The sequence below is a fragment of the Bubalus kerabau genome, chromosome 8 (assembly GCF_029407905.1).
Source record: "Bubalus kerabau isolate K-KA32 ecotype Philippines breed swamp buffalo chromosome 8, PCC_UOA_SB_1v2, whole genome shotgun sequence".
Classification (NCBI taxonomy): domain Eukaryota; kingdom Metazoa; phylum Chordata; class Mammalia; order Artiodactyla; family Bovidae; genus Bubalus; species Bubalus kerabau.
In genome coordinates, this window is record NC_073631.1 from 33,199,503 (window position 1) to 33,220,922 (window position 21,420).

The window sequence follows — 21,420 nt, forward strand, 5'->3', positions numbered from 1 at the left end:
GAAAAGGAAAAGACCTACAGAAAATAAAACAATTACGAAAACGGTAGTAGGATCATACGTATCCACAGTTACCTTAAATGTAAATGGATTAAATGTACCAACCAAAAGACAGAGACTGACTGGGTGGATGAAAACATGTGCACGTGTGCACTTCCTCTCGTCGTATCACTCTGCTTGACCCCCCCAAAATTGTACGTAATTATTTTATATTAGTAGTCATGTTCCCATTATGACTTGCAGTTGTAATTATCTTTTGTTTTTTGTCTGGCTATTGATTGTGAAAACTGATAAACATCTTTTACTATTGTGATTAGGTAACTATTACTTAATACCATTGTCTCATGATTGGTCAACAGAATTTTGTTTCTCTCATGTTTCTGGAATTATGTTGTATACTTTGCAGGCATTATCATATGTGAATGTTGGGACTGTCCTTTGTAGTTTCTAATCAGATAATTAAAGTGGAAGGATTTTTGAATTAAGAATCAGAAAAAAAAAAGTAATAAATAATAGAACCTCTATACTACCGAAAGTGTTAGTCACTCAGTTTTGTCTGACTCTCTGTGACCCTATGGGCTATCGTAGTCCACCAGACTCCTCTGTCCATGGGATTCAGGCAAGAATGGAGTGGGTTGCCATTCCCTTCTCCAGGGGATCTTCCCAACCCAGGAATCAAACCTGGGTTTCCTGAATTTCAGGTGATTTCTTTACCAACTGAAGCACTAGGGAAGCCCAAACTATCAAAATATCACCAAATATCAAAATATCACCCAAACCAGGATCTAATAGAAAAACCTGTAATCACTTTTTAAAATCAGATGAATGTCAGAAGTATCTTGAAATGTTTTGAAAACTACAAATGCTCAGATATTGCTTTTTTCCTCCAGAACTCCAGATATGTTTCTAATGAGTAGTCATGTTTAAAAACAACTGGACTATATGATAGTCTTTTACTTTATCTAGTTTGGTTCACTCTTTCTATTTTATATTCAGTGCTCCCATTCCATTTAGTTTATGTTGTCCAATTTCTCTGTCTCTTTTTTTTTATGTTCTTTCTCAAGCCTTCATCAAGTGTAGTAGAAAAGCTTTTGTATACATATATATATGTATAATATATAAATATTTTAGAAAACATGAATTTTTCCTTAACTAAAAAAATTACGACATTTTGATCCCACTAGTTTGACTTAGTAGGAATAGAACCCTAGATTTCTAATTAAAAAATAGATATGCAGCAAGCAACAAAGGTTTACTGTATAGCACAGGGAACTAGAGTCAATATCTTGTGATAACTTATGATGGATAATATTTTCAAAAATAAGGTATGTGTATTTGTATAGCTGAATCACTTTGCTGTGTACCTGAAGCACTGTAAGTCAACTATATTTCAATAAAATATATATATTTAAAGTAATACTATAAAGAGGGAAAAAAGTAGTCTCTGTAAATGTGTCCAATTAGATAAGTAATTGGAAATATTTTTATTCTTGGGTTCAATTGTTATGTAGACTTTGGCATAAAATAGGAAAAGAGAAAGGGTGAACCTGCCTAGAGAATTTTATTAAATTGATCATTTTGCAGATCTAAGATATACTGTTCTATATTTTTAGGAAAAATATACCTTGTTTACAAAAAGGTTTTAAAATATTTTCTTTTAAGTGTTATCCTTATTAAAATCCACGATCTTAACAAATTCTCTGAAGAATTGATGCAGTGAGAAAAGATGTGGTAATCACTAGTGAATACATTTAAATAAAATATCTGCCTTCAATTTATACATTTTGTTCTAATAGAAATACTGATTAGACTTGTGATTTGAATATTTATGCTTCTTACTAAATATAAAATGTCTTTTAACTCTGGCATTGTTCAGAATACCCTCAAAGTAATTATGGTCTCTCTAAAAATATCAAATAACTGTGTTTTTTTTTTTTCCTTTTTGTTTTGTACATGAGCTGTCAGTTCAGTTCAGTTCAGTTGCTCAGTCGTGTCTGACTCTTTGCGACCCCATGGACTGTAGCACGCCGGGCCTCCGTGTCCATCACCCAACTCCCAGAGCTTGCTCAAACTCACGTCCATCTGGTTGGTGATGCCATCCAACCATCTCATCCTCTGTCATCCCCTTGTCCTCCCACCTTCAATCTTTCCCAGTATCAGGGTCTTTTAAAATGAGTCAGTTCTTCACATCAGGTGACCAAAGTATTGGAGTTTCAGCTTCAGCATCAGTCCTTCCAATGAATATTCAGTATTGATTTCCTTGAGGATGGACTGGTTGGATCTCCATGCAGTCCAAGGCACTCTCAAGAGACTTCTCCAATACCACAGTTCAAAAGCATCAGTTCTTCGGTGCTCAGCTTTCTCTATAGTCCAACTCTCACATCCATACATGACTACTGGAAAAACCATAGCTTTGACTAGACGGACCTTTGTTGGCAAAGTAATGTCTCTGCTTTTTAAAATGCTGTTGAGGTTGGTCATAGCTTTTCTTCCAAGGAGCAAGCATCTTTTAATTTCATGGCTGCAGTCACCATCTGCAGTGATTTTGGAGTCCAAAAAAAATAAAGTCAGCCAATGTTTCCATTGTTTCCCCATCTATTTGCCATGAAGTGATGGGGCTGGATGCCATTATCTTCATTTTCTGAATGTTGAGTTTTAAACCAACTTTTTCACTCTCCTCTTTCACTTTTATCAAGAGGCTCTTTAGTTCTTCTTTGCTTTCTGCCATAACTGTGGTATCATCTGCATATCTGAGGTTATTGATATTTCTCCCAGCAATTTTGATTCCAGCTTGTGCTTCTTCCAGTCCAGCGTTTCTCATGATGTACTCTGCATAGAAGTTAAATAAGCTGGGTGACAATATACAGCCTTGATGTACTCCTTTTCCTATTTGGAACCAGTCTGTTGTTCCATGTCCAGTTCTAACTGTTGCTTCCTGACCTGCATACAGATTTCTCAAGAAGCAGGTCAGGTGGTCTGGTATTCCCATCTCTTGAATTTTCCAGTTTGTTGTGGTCCACAGAGTCAAAGGCTTTGGCGTTGTCAATAAAGCGGAAGTAGATATTTTTCTGGAACCCTCTTGCTTTTTCAGTGATCCAACAAATGTTGGCAATTTGATCTCTGGTTCCTCTGCCTTTTCTAAATCCACCTTGAACATCTGGAAGTTCACAGTTCACATATTGTTGAAGCCTGGCTTGGAGAATTTTGAGCATTTCTTTGCTAGCATGTGAGATGAGTGCAATTGTGCAGTAGTTTGAGCATTCTTTGGCATTGCCTTACTCTGGGATTGGAATGAAATTGACCTTTTCCTGTCCTGTGGCCCCTGCTGGGTTTTCCAAATTTGCTGGCATATTGAGTGCAACAGTTTCACAGCATCATCTTTTAGGATTTGAAATAGCTCAACTGGCATTCCCTCACCTCCACCAGCTTTGATCATAGTGATACCTCCTAAAGCCCGCTTGACTTCGCATTCCAGGATGTCTGGCTCTGGGTGAGCTATAACTTGGTCTAAAATACGCCAAGATTGTGAATCCACAGGGCATTGCTTTGTTCTCGAGAATCCACAACACCCAATCAAAATTTAGACATATTTAGATATCAAACTAAGAGTTACCCTATTCCAAGTTCAGTTCATTCCACTTAAACAATGTAAGAATAATTAGTTTCTTATTATTATACAGAGATGACAGTCAGACATTTTAATAACAGACATAGCACAGCACCCATCAGTCAGAAGCGATGCTAGACATAATATTGGAAGAACGTCCCAGAGTCCCTCCTTGTTTCTCCATTCCACACCCCACCCCCCTCCACCCCAACTCCCTGGCATTACCCCTTCAGTTGCTGAATGCTGGGGAGTAGGGGGATGGGGAATCAGAGTGGCTATTTGCCTTCCAGTGTGGAACTGGTATTTTAATAACCAGTGTGGCTATACTGGTGTCCTAACTGAATATGAACACTGGACAGGAAGGTTTCTACTGTGGCATGAAGAGTATTAAGGACATAGCATTTCTTCAAAGAATGGTTTCCTGTTATCTCCAGGAATTTCTTCTGTGCTGACAGTATTCCATTGTGCAAGTCTTGTTGCAGATGTATGGGCAATAGTAACAACAACTGATACAGCTTTTGGTAGACACAAATGTAAGATGGACTCCAATACATAGATGTTAAAATGTGGAAAAAGGTGCATCACATAATGTATGAACTCCGCTTTAAGATTTGTTTTATTTCCTTTCTGCTTCCATCAATCCCCTCTTTTCCCTAACACCTTGATTTTGCCAATTGTAGTTTTGTTGACCTTTTAGGACCAAACTATTGAGGTTCCCAGGAGATGATTTGTATCCTCTGTTTACATGAGAAGCTAAGGGTTTGGATGGCCACAAGTAAAGAACTGTTGGTGTGCATTCGAAGGATGTTTTATTAATTCTAACCTTTCCCAGCCCAAGCAACCACAGAGTGCCCTCTTTGTAAGGGGCTGGAACTGCTGGGAAAGCGGTAGGGGCTTCTTGGTGCTGATAGAATTGGGACATAAAATTAGGGTGTGTTAATCTTTGGAAATTTGGGGATAATTACCAGTTATATGTGATATTCTACGTCCTGGAACAACTCACTTCTAGCATATTAGGACTACAGACACATATTTGGGGAGAAAAGTGAGACTGCAAACAGCACTTACTGGTTTAGGAAGAAAGCTTTAGCAGCGTTACAATGGGTACATCCACAATGTAAATAGAAAAGTTAAGAGGGGGATTTACCTGATATAAACCCACTGTTGTCCTCAAATCTCTCTCCACTAAATATCGCCCATAAAAGGGCTTTGTAAACTGTGGAGCACTAGACAAATGTAAGGCTGTGTGTGTGCTCCCTCCAAAAGGGAGGGATCACCAACTCTCATTTAATCCCCACTTATGCCCAACTCTGAGCACTTTCTTTGAGCTTTCTCTTCATTTCTGATTTCAAAGAAAGGTTTAACAAACAGGAATAGAAATAATAATGTGTTTGATATGATATAGGAATTATTTAGAAATAATTGTGCTTATACTCCCTCCAACTTAACTCTCATATTCTTTTGTTGAATTTATTTAATCTCTATATCCTCTTCCTTCTAGGGAACTAGGGCTTCCAGAAAACTTCTTTCTTGTTCCTTTAATTAAATGAATCAATGAATCTCTTTTTTTACAAATTCATTTTTCCCTTCTCCCATCAGAGGCTCTCACCTTTTACCTTACTGAAATTGTTTGGGTTACAGAAGTCCTTCCCTTGCTGGCATTTTATTTTGAAGTGCTTATTTCAATTCAACAAATATTTGAACAGTGGAATTGCTGGAGGTTCTATGCTAGACGCTACAGGGGGTAAAACAGATAAATGTCACAGTCCCTGATAGCACCTACCTTCAAAGGGCCTAGTTGCTAATAAGGAAAACTAAGAAAACTGCACAAATAACCATAAGGCAAGGTAGAGTACCTTATGCAGGTACCGGAAGAGATCACACTTCAGTCTGGCGAGGATTTCCTCTCAAGAGCGCTCTGTGGTTCTCGTTGTTCGCGTGCTTACTTCTGTCAGTCATTTCTTGTACACCTCAGAATTTTAGATGTTACAGAATTATTCTTTCCTGCATATCCTCTGGTTTTCTACTACATTTCCCTGTTGAACTCCTAAATTCATGCTTGGACTTTGCAAAGATGCTTTAGGCTTTTTGTTTGTTTGTTTTATTTTTAATTGAAGAATAATTGCTTTACAGTATTGTGTTGGTTTCTACGAAACATCAACATGTATCAGCCATAGGTTAACCCATGCCCCCTCCCACTTGAACATCCCTTCCACCTCCCTCCCTACCCTGCCCCTCTTTTCAATCAAAAGGAACAATGGTAAGAAACTGTAACTTAACTGGTGTTTTTTTTTTAATCTGTTTTGAATGGCCTTGATCTTATGAGTTGATATTCCTGTCTGTGATTTGCATGTCTCTTCTCTGCCCCCACCCTTGAACATGGCACATATCCGACGGCCTCAACAGCGGCTCCCCATTATATTTGTCCTTTACTCACCTGTTTCTGTCTTGATATCTCTGAAAATCCAGACAGTAAAATTCCTCAAGTCACATAGTTTTCTCAATTTTTACCCTGTTTTCCTTTATCCCCTTCCAAAATCTCAAGTTGCCTTAAGTCATGGGCTTCTCCTAGAATAAAGTTCTTTTAATGTTTAGCCACAGTTAGGGGGCAAAAAAAAGTAAAGTCTTCATAATTCTTGGGGAATTGTGTTAGTGTAAAGTGATACTTCCAATAATTTATACGTATATAGGGGCATCTGAGGAAAAAAGCACATCCATTCCTGTCTTGGTTGACTACCAAATGGACTTTTTTTTTCTCTCTTTCTTCACTAGCAGAATCCAGATTTTGCTCAGGCTCCTCCTAGTGGACATATCCTTAAGAGGAGGCTGGAGATGGATCTTGATGGGACAAACACAAAGTTTAGATACAGACATGATGAAATACTGGCAAATCAGATGAAAGAGAACATCTTCTGAACGGCTTCAGAAAGTTTTCTTTACTCAAAAATGAAGATGCTCTGTTTTCTTGCATCGTCACCTACAAGGAATGCTAGAAACCATCACTACCACTTAGCATTCGTGACAGGAGAATAACTGGAGACCACAGAAAAGAGAGACAACAGTTTCATCCCAGTCATTTTGTTAACCAACCCATGGCTTTTCTACAGCTAGACTTCTTGGGTGAGGTTATAAATATTTTTATTGTTTGCCACTATTACTTGGGCTTTCTGTTAATCGCAGTTAACCACAGATTTTTTTCATTACAGATGTAAATTATTTTTGAAATATACAAATTATTTTGTTAAAAGCCTAAGATAAAAGTCATGATTATATTGCTCTGTAGGACAGTAAGGAGTACTGTATCTAATCTAACAACCTTATTTCAACAGTCTCTGCTGCCTGTGAATCTTTTTTTCTTTGATTCTCCTGGAACCAACTTCACCATTTTTTCAATTTCCTCATTAATAAGTTAAGACATCTTTGATGTGTTTTCATTCTGTAAGTTACACGTGTACCTTTTTGAAAAGTGTAGTTAAATAGCATTATGAGTTCAAATTTTCTACTGAATTTTAAAGTGGTTTTCCACTTGAATTTAATTCAACTCTTTTATTTACAGAATTCCTGTTTCTGTTTTATTTACAGAATTCCTGTGGTAGAGGATGCAAAGGTAGAAGAACATAGGGATGAGAGGAAAGACTAAGAAGCATCATACAATATTTTCAGTAATTTTAGGCTTTCTTAATAGCTACTGGGTACCCTAAGGATTGCCCTGGCCAGTACAAAGCAGCCGTGAAGTTTGAAGTCATTATAAAGACTTTCCAGGAGCCTGTGTGCATTCAATATTCTGATGATACAACTAGAAAAACCTACAGTGGTTATCAGACACAGCAGATATCCTGAAGAAGAAAAAAAAAAAAAAAACCGTTGAGGCACCAAGTCTTGCTGGAAACAACCTATTTATCAATAATCAGTTACTACAATGGATTATTAAGAGCAACACTCACTCATATTTCCTTGGGAAACACAAAGTTTGAAGTTTGTATTTTGAAATGAACAATTAACAAATGGACTAAAAAAGGTTTAACTCGAGGACTGCCTCTCAAAATTCTGGCTCCTTCAGTCTTAACAAATGTCATTAACAAACTGTACTGAAATCCCATTTCAACATCAGGGAGACTGCTACTAATCTGGAACTTTTCTCCTGTGACCTTTTACTCTTGGATTGAATAATAATTATATATTTCAGAGCACTTTGGCATTTCCAAAGAGCGTCATTCATTCTTTCACTGTGTGTATTAACATCCCTGTAAGTGGCAGGTGAAGTTTGGAGTCAGGATTTTGAATACCTAGATCTTGGGATTCCCACAACTAAGAAAGCTGAATTGCAGTGTTGGTTCTTTTCTGGAATCACCTAACCACTGAGGGCAAGGTGAATTTAAAGCCCTGGGCGCGAGACATGAATCCATCATCTCCTTGTTGCTTAGTCACTTTGTGACTTATTTCTTTGCTCATTAGATAAGCTGACCAATTGAAGCCCTGCCTTTCCAGGTATTAATATAATCAAGAGGATGGACTTAGCATGGTGTTCAGCACACGGCAGCATTGCTCAAAACACAGCAATTAATCAATACTGGACTCCCTCCCTGGGAGCCCCCACGGAGATGTCCTGTATGCCAGCGAGCCAGAAGGCAGCGGAGAGGCCACCGAGTGGCTCACACCGGTGGAGGGCAAGCCACTCCCCTGCGGAAAGCGGCTTTGCTTGGTGCTCACTCCGCCCTCAGCTGGCCGGGGCGGGGACGCCGTTCCCCTGGAAACGGGACGCGCTGCTAAAGACCCTCCGGAACTCCGTCCCGCTGCGCTGTAGCTCCGAGAGCAGACACGGGAGGCCAAGTGGGAGCAGGTGTGGGACAAGCGGCCGCGCTCGCAGTGATCGCTGGAGGAGGTGGGCGCCTCCCGGGGCGCGCGTGTGGAGGTGGCCCAGCCTACCCGGGGCTGGGGAGGGACGCGCACGAGGAGCCGGCCGGTCCCGCGCCTACTCGACATACTGGATGGCAGCCCAGGTGGCAGCCGGAGAAGCTCCGATTCTTCGCCTCGCCCCGGGCGCCGGCCCAGAGGCGGCGGGCCTGGTGGAATTGGAGGAAGAAGACGAAGACGAGGAGGTGGCGGCGGCCAGGAGAGTGCGGAGTTTTGCCCAGGACGCGCGGGTGCGCTTCGTCGGCTGCCGCCTGGAGCAGTTACTGGGCCTCCCGGAAGAGAAATGGAGCCAGCATTTGGAGAGTGAAGACAACCGGCAGGTTCTGGGGGAGTTTCTGGAGAGCCCCAGCCCAGCCTGCTGCCTTTTGTTCAGCGTCACCACTGAGGGGCAGCTCGAGGCGTCCCAACAGGTAAGTGGTGAGGGGATCCGGCCACACCTCGCGTCCAGCCTGACGGACACCCGGACGGGACTGGCCAGTCGCGCCTTCTTGGGTTCCTTCGGGACATGTATTAGGGCTCTTTAAAATAAATAAATAACTTCTATGAAGTGCCTGCCCCCGGAGTCCACAGAATCCCCCAGGTGCGTCCACTCTGCTGTTGAGCGGCTGTTGGTTAGTTTTCTAGAAGGTCAGCCTTTGAGCCTGCAAAAACCGCGAGTTTTTTAGCTGCCTGGTTGTTAGGCGCAAGGTGAATTCTCTCTGCCAGATAACTTTACTTTAAATCGTTCTTGGATCACTCTGGAGCCACATGTGGTGTTTGGCAGAGCCCAAAAAGCTTGTCATGGCTCAGGCTGCCTGTCAACCACACTTCATCCCAGGGAATAATATTGATACTTAGTCTTAAAAAAAAAAAAAAAAAAAAAGGATTGCCGGCAGTCTGCGCTCAGGACAGTGCTTCTTTTCCCTTTTTCAATTTGACTTCTAGTTCACTTGAACGTTAACGAGTTCAGTATTTGTACTTCTACGAATACAGCATTTGTACTTCTAGACTTTGGAGCAAGATTTATAGTCTTGAGATGCTTTGCTGTTACGTTGTAAAGTGGTACCATCATCGCTAGATGTGGTCGATTATAATGGAACCCCAGAGAAGAAAAAATAACTGGAGTTTTACCTTAGAGTTTTACGAGTTCCGAATTTTGTTTTGCTACTCTCCTAGTTTAGTTTTAAAAAGTGTCAGAGTAGGCAAAGAGAACGCTGTAGTATTAGGTTAAATAGTCATGATATCTGAAGAAATGACTTGGTAGTCATGAAAATGCTAGAATATCTTGATTAAACACGTCTGTTTTTTTGCTTTGAGGATAGTAATCAAATGTAACCTCTTGGTCTTTATCTCAGTTGGGCTTATTTGTAACAGGAAAAGGTTATACAAAAGAATAACCTTTGCTCAGATGGAAACATTTCTAATTTCTCCCTGTATTTGTTGTTAATTTTGAGACTTTATGGTATATAATGATCTTCTGAAAGGTGATATTCCACACCAATAATACTGTGAAATTAGCTTTATAAAAGAACAAAGAAAACTGTATACACATTACAGAGCAGTGGAACAATCTTGTTTATAAAGGTAGGCAGGATGCCAGATTTCTTTCTCATGCTTGCAATCCAGTTACAAGTTAGATGTAGTACATCTTGCTTGTTAACATGGAAGCTACACTGTAGACTTAAAATAATTATTTGCTCTTGTTTCAGATTCCAAGAGATGTAAAACATAAACTTGTTTATATTGCCAAGAAGACTACTGAAAACATTGGAGTAAATGACTTCTCTCAGATAGTTTTATTTGGAGAGTTACCTGCCTCATCTCTTGGACACGTAACTGCTTTCCTAGACGAGGTACTGGTCTAGTCTTAATATTTTAATATTTAATTCATCTTCATGACACTTGAAATTAATTCAGGATAACTGGCTATTAAAAAGAAGGTAGCAGCTGGTCATCTCATTAGCCAGGTGGATGGAAAATGATAGCATTTAGACTGTTCCTGAAATGAGCTGATACTGATGCTGACATTCAACAGGTGGTAATTTGTAGGCTCATCCTTTACCTTTTTCTTTCTAAATAATGAAAGGAAATTAAAAAGCATCTGGAATAGGCTTCTGCACTTAGCTAAAGTATTAAACTTCCTGTTCAGAGTCAAGATAGATATACACTTTGAAAAAGTGTGTTTTCAGTTTTTAAGATTCCTGTTTGTTTCTAAGTGCACTCGTGTAAGATAATGGAAAAAGATAACAGAAACAAAGTATTAGGAATGAGTGCCTTAAAATTCCTTTTCTCTCCCCTTCAATCAGAGAACTACTCTCCAAACCCATGTTACTGGCACTCTAATGTCCCTAAGAACCACTCAGGGATTTTGGTAAAGGCAAACTGATGCAGTAGGTCTGTAGTGGAGCTGATGCTGTTTGTTCACAAACCAGCTTTGAGGAATAAGATACAAAATGACTGAATTTGGAAGAACCAGAGCAGTGGTTTTCAAAGTTTGCTGGATTAGCATCACCTGGGGAGCTAATGTAACTCTGCCCAGGTGACACATAATACCAATTAAATAAGAATGTCTTGGGGTGGGAGCCAGGCTGCAGTAGTGGTAAAAGATTCTCAGGTGATTCTGTATCTGTGTGGGGTTGTGTTAGTCACTCAGTCGTGTTTGACTCTTTTCGAGCCCCCATGGACTGTAAAAGGCTCCTTTGTCCATGGAATTCTCCAGGCAAGAATATTGGAGTAGGTTGTCATTCCCTTCTCCAGGGGATTTTCCCGACTGAGAAATCCAACCCATGTTTCTGGCATTGCCAGCGGATTCTGGCGGATTCTTTACCATCTGAGCTACCGGGGAAGTCCAGGTGATTCTAATGCACACCAAATTGGGGGGAAACTGGGTTAGTATCACTAAACTAGGTCTCAGTAGTCAAAACAGTCTTGCCAAGACCGATATTTAATGTAGGAATAATTGCCAACGTACGTATTTATTACTGAAGATTTGTCAGCCTCTGTCTTTCACACCTCTTCTACTTCCTGAGGCTCTTCTGCTTTCTTCTTGAAAAGTATTTTCTTTCCGTCTCTGGATTAGCTAGGGCTTCTCTCCCCTAACTTTAGTTCTACCATGGTTTCCATCTATTGAGTTTCTATAGTGTTAGTTGATTTCCAGAAGACACTAGGAAGAGAGTTTTCTATCTTAAGCACTTGAGACAGTTTTTGTTATGTCACAGGTGTTCAGGAGATTTTTACTGAACTGAATCTGATGAAAGGGTTTCACATGGAGTGTAAATAACCTTTGGTCATGGGAATCCAGGCTGCCATCAACTGGACTTAGAAGTGCAAAGCTGCACTCCTTATTGGAATGCTTTCTCTACCATCTGTGACAAAAGATATAAAACCCTTTCCAGTTTCTCCAACCTTTCTCTGCATAGCCCTCTGAGAAGTTCAAGTGAAAGAGTAAACTGTCCGTGAGTATATCTATAGAAGACATAAAACATTCAGAACCTCATGGGTGTAGCTGGTTTGGGAAGATTCTAATTTATTTAAATATGCTTGAGGATATGAGCATTGGGACGAAAAAAGTGAGGACATCACACTTGTCCCTTGGGTTTCTTTGTGGACAAGACTTAAATTCGGAATAAAGGGGCCCTAAGGCCTGGCCAGAGCCCAAATTCTCTGTGGTCTGACCTCCCTGTGACCTCTCAACTCATTTCAATTGCTAACTCCTGGCCGCCTCGGGGTGGTTCCTTAATTATTTCAGGCACACTGTTGCCCTGGGGCCTTTGCTCTTGCTGTTTCTTCATCTTCCCCAGAATCCACTCAGCCAACCCATTCTTGTCTTAAGTCTTTTTGCTCAAATATCTCTTGTCTGTGAAGCCGCCCTCCAGCTAAACAGGGATCTTTGAAGGGCCTGGACCTAGGGTCAGGCAAGTGAGGCCCCTAGCTCAAGAGGAGAACTTCCAGGGAGGTGAGGAGAAACAAAAGCAACTCATTAATCAAGATGAATAATAGTTTAAGGCAGTTTTTTTGTGTTTTGTTTTTTTTCTTTAGCTGCACCACAAGACTTTTAAGATCTTAGTTCCCTGAGCAGGGATTGAACTCAGGTGCTAGCAGTGAAAGCATGGAGTCTTAACCACTGAGTACCAGGGAATTCCCTAAGGCAATATTTTAAAAAATAAAAATTAATGCAAGTAAATAACTTGAAAAATAGGATCACTAACAGTGCCGTGCCAAGTCATGTTGGGTTGGGAAGATCCCCTGGAGAAGGAAATGGCAACCCTCTCCAGTATTCTTGCCTGGAAAACCCCATGAAAAAGAGGAGCCTGGCAGGCTCTAGTCCGTGAGGTTGCAGATTCGGACACAAGTTAGTGACTAAACAACAAATCAAGTTGTTGCTGTTTGTGGGGTTCTTTTGTGGCCTCTTATGTTTTGTTCCATTGTGAGTGCCTTACTTGTCTTATGCTCGTCGCAGCTCTTAATCTTTCCTCACTGTGTGCTTGCGTACTCAGGCATATCCGACTCTCTGCAAGCCCATGGGCCATAGCCTGCCAGGCTCCTATTCTCCAGGCAAGAATACTGGAGTGGGTTGCCATTTCTTTCTCTAGGGGATCTTCCCAACCCAGGAACTAAACCCACGACTCTTGTGTCTTCTGTATTGGCAGGCAGGTTCTTTACCAGTTGAGCCACCAGGGATGAGTCCCAAACCCCCAAGATTCTGCTTGACACATAGTAACAGTTAAGTGAGTACTTGCTAAATGAATGAAAGTTAAATAAGGGCTAAAGATATCCTCTTCTAAGAGACCAAACAGTGGAGCTTCAAGGTATTTTTATAGAGGAAAAGCATTTGGTGTATGACCTCTGATCAGATCAGATAGGTCACTCAGTTGTGTCCGACTCTTTGCGACCCCATGAATCGCAGCACGCCAGGCCTCCCTGTCCATCACCAACTCCTGAGTTCACATCCATCGAGTCAGTGATGCCATCCAGCCATCTCATCCTCTGTCGTCCCCTTCTCCTCTTGCCCCCAATCCCTCCCAGCATCAGAGTCTTTTCCAATGAGTCAACTCTTCGCATGAGGTGACCAAAGTACTGGAGTTTCAGCTTGAGCATCATTCCTTCCAAAGAAATCCCAGGGCTGATCTCCTTCAGAATGGACTGGTTGGATCTCCTTGCAGTCCAAGGGACTCTCAAGAGTCTTCTCCAACACCTCAGTTCAAAAGCATCAATTCTTCGGCACTCAGCCTTCTTCACAGTCCAACTCTCACATCCATACATGACCACTGGAAAAACCATAGCATTGACTAGATGGACCTTTGTTGGCAAAGTAATGTCTCTGCTTTTGAATATGCTATCCAGGTTGGTCATAACTTTCCTTCCAAGGAGTAAGCGTCTTTTAATTTCATGGCTGTAGTCACCATCTGCAGTGATTTTGGAGCCCAGAAAAATAAAGTCTGACACTGTTTCCACTGTTTCCCCATCTATTTCCCATGAAGTGATGGGACTGGATCTTTGTTTTCTGAATGTTGAGCTTTAAGCCAACTTTTTCACTCTCCTCTTTCACTTTCATCAAGAGGCTTTTTATTTCCTCTTCACTTTCTGCCATAAGGGTGGTGTCATCTGCATATGTGAGGTTATTGATATTTCTCCCGGCAATCTTGATTCCAGCTTGTGTTTCTTCCAGTCCAGCGTTTCTCATGATGTATTCTGCATATAAGTTAAATAAACAGGATACCTCCATTTGAATTTTTTTGACATTTATGACAACCATGGGCCTATTACCATACAAATTCCCAAGTGTCCCTTTGGGCTTTTCACTTGGAATTTGTATGCTAACAAGCCCACAGTTGTCATTTGTTCCTTTAGTCAATACTTTTTTAATACCTACTTGGTACCACTGACAGGACATACCTGGCAGTTAGTGATGACATTTCTGCCCTCAGAAAGCATGCAGTCTAACTAGGGAGGCAGACAGCTGAATGAACAGGGATACAGTGTGGTGGGCATTGTGGTTTCAGCAGGATGCTGCGACATCTTACAGAGTTGTCAGGGAAGGTGGGAAGGTAGGAAGTCTCAATAGGTTACAGGTCTTGATTTGCCTGAGTTGGTTCCAGTCTCCTCTGTTACAGATCGGATGACATCTGCTAATTCTTATTGTTTGTTTTTACTCTCAAAAGCATCCACGGTTGTATGGTAAATTATTTATTGAAGGTAAATCATTGTAAATTATTTGATAAATTGTTTGTTGAAGGACAAGGAGCAGTAACTAGGTATGGAGAAGGGAGGAAGTAAGAAGCAGTGCAAAGGCCCAAAGGTGAGGAAATGGAGATTGCATTTTTAAAAACAAAGTACATTACTACAGTTAGATTGGGGAAGAAGAGCTGGAGGGTGGTGAGGAATAAAGCTGGAAAGGCTGAATAGAAAACTAACACCCTGCAACTTTGTCATCCAGGTGTTGCCACCAAGACCAGTTGTCAAACCCGCATCCATGTATTTGTTGAAAGATGATGGTGGTTATGAGTGTTCTCTGAAGGTTTTTATTAGGACAGATTTCATTTAAAAGTTTGAAATCAAATGGGCCATTTGTGACTTGCATTCTAAACTAATTAACTAGTATCTTTCTGGGTACTTTCTGGTACACAATAAGAAAAACATTAAATGCAGGATTGGTGAATTGGTGACTCAGTCAAGGACCAAAGAGGGACTAAGTTACTGAAGTAGTGATTGGATTGAAAAGTGTTGGAGGGAATTTTCCAGTGTTGTGGTTCTTATACTGGAGTAAAATAAAGGGATGGGCCAGGTGTTGGAACAGAAGATGAGAAAAAGTCATTTATGACTTCATATTTATTTTTTTCTCATTTCATGACCTAATATACTCTCATTTATATTTAATGTTGTATAGTCTTTGAAGTTTGACACAGATAATACACTGATAAACAGTAATTTATGTTGATATGCTAGGCTCTCCCAGACTTCTCTTCCCAGCCCTGATCTCTCTCCTGAAGCTTGGACTTCCACTGCCCTTCTGGACTTGACACTTGCTGTGTAATAGACATCTCAGATCTAACGTGTGCAAAATTTTACTCCTGATCTACTGTTCAATATTATCATGTGTCCCTATATGCTATTATTTTAACTATATTATATAATTTAGCAAAAGTATTAAAAATGTCATGCAGTTATTTCTTTAAGTATTATGTTGACCCAGATCTTGAAAGAAACAATAACTGTAAATGTTTCTTAAGCCAGAATGAAAAGTATGATTTGGTTCTTGCAATCAGTATCTGGACCACATTCCTATATATTTCAATTTAAGAAGTCTAGCAGAGGCCTAGGCTCCTGTATTTTGAAATTGTTGACCAAGTAATAGTCTCTGCTGATTTAAGAACTATTGTTAAAAGGAAGATGCCAAGTTTCAAAAAAGGATAAAGTGAGTAAAGAGAATGCTGCTGCTGCTAAGTCGCTTCAGTCGTGTCCGACTCTGTGCGACCCCATAGACGGCAGCCCACCAGGCTCCGCTGTCCCTGGGATTCTCCAGGCAAGAACACTGGAGTGGGTTGCCATTTCCTTCTCCAGTACATGAAAGAGAAAAGTGAAAGTGAAGTTGCTCAGTCATGTCCGACTCTTCACTACCCCGTGGACTGCAGCCTACCAGGATCTTCCGTCCATGGGATTTGCCAGGCAAGAATACTGGAGTGGGTTGCCATTGAGAATGCCAGCAGAGACTTTTTTACATGTAATTGTATATCCGCTAGTAAACATGTCCAAATTATTTTGGTTCAGAGAAAGTTTGGGGATTTTTCTTATAAAGCATAAAACCTAGATAAAAAACTTCCAGCTAAAAACAAAACCCCAGATTAATTGAATTCCTTTGTATATGCTTGTTGCTAACGAGGTTTATTTTCACTACAGAGCACATCCCAGGTCAACTTGTTTGAAATGATGTTCATGGAGATACTCGAGCCCTCTGCTTAACTGCTCTACAAAGCATGTGGCTCAGAATTGCGTAACAGTTTTATCTATAGCTTATGACACAAATATTTAATTTTAAAAGAAGTTGGTCTTGTCACAGAACAGTAAATAGAGCGAAAGTTTGAAACAGTATACAGTAAACTGGAAATGTTGAAGAACCAGAATTATCCCTATCCCTGACTTTTAGAAAAAGCTGTTGATACTGGGAATTTAATCTAGAAAGCAGTTGTTCAGTGGGTCGGTGCATGGGCAGCCCAGCAAGCCTAAGTCTTCAGTCTTGTTTCCAAAGCTCTTCATGCACCGCCCCCACTTTCCTCAAAGCTCCTCTCCTTAGGGGTGCTGGCTCCAGTTTCAGGCAGGCCAGACTGGAACTTTCTCAGAAGCAATGTACTCCTTTAGCCTTCAGTGATTTTGCATCCGTGTTCAGCCCTACTCGTTCATCTTTAAGATTTAAACCAAGTATCAACTTTCCTGGCGAGTCTTCCCTAATACCCCTCGCAGTCAGAGATGGGTGTTTTTCCTGTGTTTTCCACATGACAGGAAAATGTGCCTCTCATGGCAGTTCTGACCGACAGAGCTCGACACACTAGTATTTTTTTTGTTTTTATTGAAGTATAGTTGATTTATAGTGTTGTATTAGTTTCTGCTATAGAGCAAATTCGGATATATAGAGAGAGCAAGATTCAGATATATACATTCTTTCCCATTATGGTTTATCTCAGGATATTGAGTGTAGTTCCCTGTGCTGTACAGTAGGACTTTATTGCTTATGCATCCTTTATGTAATAGTTGACATCTGCTGATCTCTGGCTCCCAGTACCTTCTTCCCCAGCCCTCCTCCCCCTTGGCAACCACAAGTCTGTTCTCTGCCTGGGAGCCTATTTCTGTTTCATACATAAGTTGGCTTGCCTTATATTTTGGATTCCACATATAAGTAATACTATATGGCATTTGTCTTTCTCTTTCTGACTTAATTCACTTAGTATGATAATCTCTAGGTCCATTCATGTTGCAAATGGCTTTATTTCATTCTTTTTTATGGCTGAGTAGTATTCCATTGTATATACACATCTTCTTTATCCATTCATCTGTGGATGGGCATTTAGATTGTTGCCACTGAAAGACACACTATTTCTTACTAATCTCCTAGCTCAAGAAGTAGTGGGTACAAAGCAGGAAAATATACTACAATTTGGAAATATTTGTTTTATCCCCAGTGGAAAATGAAATGAATTTTCAGTTTGTTTGTAGTTAACTAGAAGATTATGTTCTCAAAATCAACTTTAAAAAAGTAGGCTGTTTTCTAAGCATTTTAGCTAATGGAAATTTTATGGTTAATGCTGAAAGTCTAGACAGATTGTGTCAGAAAAAAATGTTTACAATTAGTACGTATTGGAAAAGTGAGGAAGCAAGAGACTAACTTCACTAACTCAACAAACTATAATTACTTAACATATGCTGGGCTTTGGGAACACAAAAAATAATTTTGGAGGTTTCCCACACATATAGTTTCATTGATATTCCCACCTTAATGGTGGAAGGAGTTCCAAAAAAGGTTCATATGATTTATATCAAAATTTAATCCACTGGGATGTCCCTCAGAGCTGGACAAGATGAATTTGCTTTTGCCTGCATGTGATTCAAGAAGATTTTTTCCATTACTACATCTGCCAATGTGTTCAATTTGCATTAAGAAAGCAGTTTACTTACTTGACATGATTTTGCTTATTTCATACAGGGTCTGAGTTACTGGGAGCCTCCATAAATGTTTGATAAATATGTAAATGAATGAACAAGCAGTATAGTACTTCCACTTTGAAAGAATTTGCCTAATTGATTAAGTCTAAATGGGTCACTGACTTTGTCATCTGTAGATTTGATGTCATAGGAGGACATTTATGAAATTGAAATTGAATGGTTTAGTTGCTGATCTTGTGTAACAAAATCTTTGAAGGAATACATTGTCTGTAAATTAATTTTTCTGCTTAAAATGTTTTTCTTTCTCTAGATTTTAGTGCCAGTTATTTCTAATAAGAACAACCATACATCCTGGTCATGCTTTATTTCACAAGACATGGAACATCATATAGAAGTCATGAAAAGTCAAATGCATATTTTTAGGGGCAAAATGTTGAGACGAACTCTTCTACCAATTCCCACTATTGCAGGAAACATTGACCTGGATCAGAAATATTCAGAGACCAAGTACGTAATGATACAGTTTACACAAGATGTCAAAATGGAGAGGTGATATACCTACTTAATATCACACCCCCGTAACACCCCCATGTTAGCAATATTTTTAAAATATTATAGTAATGACAGCATATTTTAGAAAAAAACTTATTAAAATACTAAGTCCTGTCCTTAGTCGGATGAAATGATTCATTTTTGTTTTATATTATTAATCATTTCAGTGTTTGCAGACTGGAGCCAAATGAAAGGAGAGTACTCCATGCAATTGAATCAGTGGTTATTAAATGGTCACATCAAATCCAAGAAATCATAGAGAAAGATTCAGTGCAGCCTTTGCTAAATGGTCTTCACTCAAATCCTCAAACTGAACTTGATTTCTGGACGATGAGAAGAGAGAACCTATCATGCATTTATGATCAAGTAAGTAGAGAGCCCTAGAAATTGCTTGTCAATTGAATTAGCAAAGTCACTTGTTGAATTTGGTGCCCCAAACCAGTGATTTCCAATAACTTTAAAGGTTTAACACACTGTCTTTGAATGACTTACTCAATTCTTACTGCAAAATTCTCTATAGTATGCATTCTTAAAATTAATGGGTATTAAAGGTGAACTTGCCTTTTTGAAAATATTTTGACAGCATGTGAGTAATTGGAAACACTTTGTGGCATAGGAAGTGTAGTTCCCAAGGGAAATGTTGAAGATTTTTATGATTTAATTAATCTAGTTGATATAATTGATTTGGGAAATGAGTAGGCTTTGCTTAGTGGAAAGATGCAACTTTGGAAAAACTAACTGGTTCCTCTGCTAGTGTTTGCCTTAGAAGTTTATTCAATTTAATGTTCTAAAAACTAAGACATTCATTCACTTGTTCACCTATCTCTTAGAGATTTTTCTGAAACAGATTTTATATGAAAATTTATTATCTTACATATATAATAAAATGTAAATTAGGTTTTTAAAAAAGTCAAATAAAGATCCATAAATGTAAAATAAAATACAAGCTTAAGGAGAAAATGTTAATTTTAAAAATTATTTAAAAAAAAAATTATTTTAAACTTGAAACCAGGTACATCTTTGAGTATTAAATACTGTATTGTGCATTAATGGAATATAATTTAAATATTTTTTGCAGAATGCATTTATTTAGTCATTAATCTAGGTTATATATATATTTCAATTTAGCTTCAGACTCCTATTGTCCTCAAAATGGTTAAGATCCTGAAAAATAAGCAAAGCAGCTATTTTCCAACATTGAAGGACATTTTCATGGCTGTGAAAAATGGTAAGACTTGTGTTCTTTGGCCTGGATCAGTGGTCCCTCCTGATCTGACTCCTGCCTGTTTGCTCAGCCTCCTCCTACCCTTAGTATGCTCATGAAATGATTGCACTTGACTCTCCTAATGGTAAATCCATCTTAATCGTCTGCGGTTTATTCTTCAGCTCTTAGTAAACCATTTAAGTACTTGCTTAAGAGGATCTAGAGTGAACTTTCAGTGAGAGGTGCCTGTGTGGAGGGGAAAGGCTTTTGGTATTTATCAGCAAGTCACTGAATGCCCAGCATGGAGATTTTCTAATCAGCAGTTGGGCTGCAATTAGTCCAGTTATTCACCAATAGAATCTCCGAATTTGCTTAAGTTCCACCATTTATTTAACTCCTAAGAATGCAAAATCATCATTGAAGATTCAACACATGGAGAGGAGGGTTTGTTTGTTGAGTTTCCAACAGATAATACAAATACATTGTTTAAAGCCAGAAATTAAAAGATGGTATTTATAATTTAAAATATAAAAGTGCAAATTCTCCTTATCTTTTCAGTACCCAGTTTCAGTCTCAACCAGTAACCCCCTCCATAGTTTTTTTTATTTCTGTTCATGTTTCTTTAGGCATGTGTAAGCAAATATGGATATGACCCATGATTCTAAAGTTTTAAATGATAAAATTGTAAGATAGCATGGCCCAATAGCTGGGTTTTGTTTTGTTTTGTTTTGTTTTGTTTTTGGCTATGTGCACAGCTTGTGGGATGTTAGTTCCCAGACCAGAGACTGAACCCGGATCCCTGGCAGTAAAAGCACAGAGTCCTACCCTCCAGACCACCAGGGAACTCCTGATTTTGTTTCTGACATTAGAAAATTATTTTTAAATTTTTAATGTGTAATACATGGCAGGTTAGAAAATACTTAACATTTACTTTGAGAAAGTTATGCTAACTCTTTAGGCTTTTCTCCATAAACTGTTGTCTTAAGGCCTCTTTTCAAACAGGGAGTTAGATCTGAGTTTCTGCCCCAGATCCACTCAGTACAGCTTTTTGCTGAGTCTCTGGTTTCCATTGGCCAAATTGGCATATTAAAACTTTGTTTGCAAATTGTTGCAAAGATTGAAACACTGTTTTGCAACCTTGTCACCACTGACACTTTGGGGAGGATAATTCTTTGTTGTGGGGAACCGCCCTAAGCATTCCAGCATATTTAGCAGCATTGCTGGAGTCTACCCACTACCCCCATGCCCATTATGACAAAAAAACTTAAGATATTGCTAGATGACCCTCAGTGGGGAAGACCTCCCCTGGCTGAGAACCACTAGACTGAAGATTTAATACATAGTGTACAAAGTACCAGGCTTCCCTGGTGGCTCAGTGGTAAAGTGTCCGCCTGCCAATGCAGGAAATGCAGGGGACATGGGTTCGATTCCTGGGTTGGAAAGATCTCCCGGGAAAGGATATGGCAATCCAGTATTCCTGCCTGGGAAATCCCATGGACAGAGGAGCCTGGGT

At 39.6% G+C, this 21,420-nt stretch overlaps 1 protein-coding gene across 7 annotated transcripts in view; it reads left to right on the top strand.

Annotated features, from left to right (window-relative positions):
* The first annotated feature begins 8,232 nt into the window (after window positions 1-8,232).
* DNAH11 (dynein axonemal heavy chain 11) overlaps window positions 8,233-21,420 on the top strand; it is a 367,742-nt gene continuing 354,554 nt past the window's right edge. For all 7 annotated transcript variants that reach the window (XR_008717731.1, XR_008717733.1, XM_055589961.1 and 4 more), the window contains exons 1-5: window positions 8,233-8,928; window positions 10,207-10,350; window positions 18,462-18,658; window positions 18,871-19,069; window positions 19,832-19,931. Coding sequence is in view for 5 of the 7 variants with exons in the window: in XM_055589961.1 (XP_055445936.1) it covers window positions 8,593-8,928; window positions 10,207-10,350; window positions 18,462-18,658; window positions 18,871-19,069; window positions 19,832-19,931 (976 nt within the window). In the remaining 2 variants the exon portion in view is untranslated. The remainder of the gene's footprint in view (window positions 8,929-10,206; window positions 10,351-18,461; window positions 18,659-18,870; window positions 19,070-19,831; window positions 19,932-21,420) is intronic.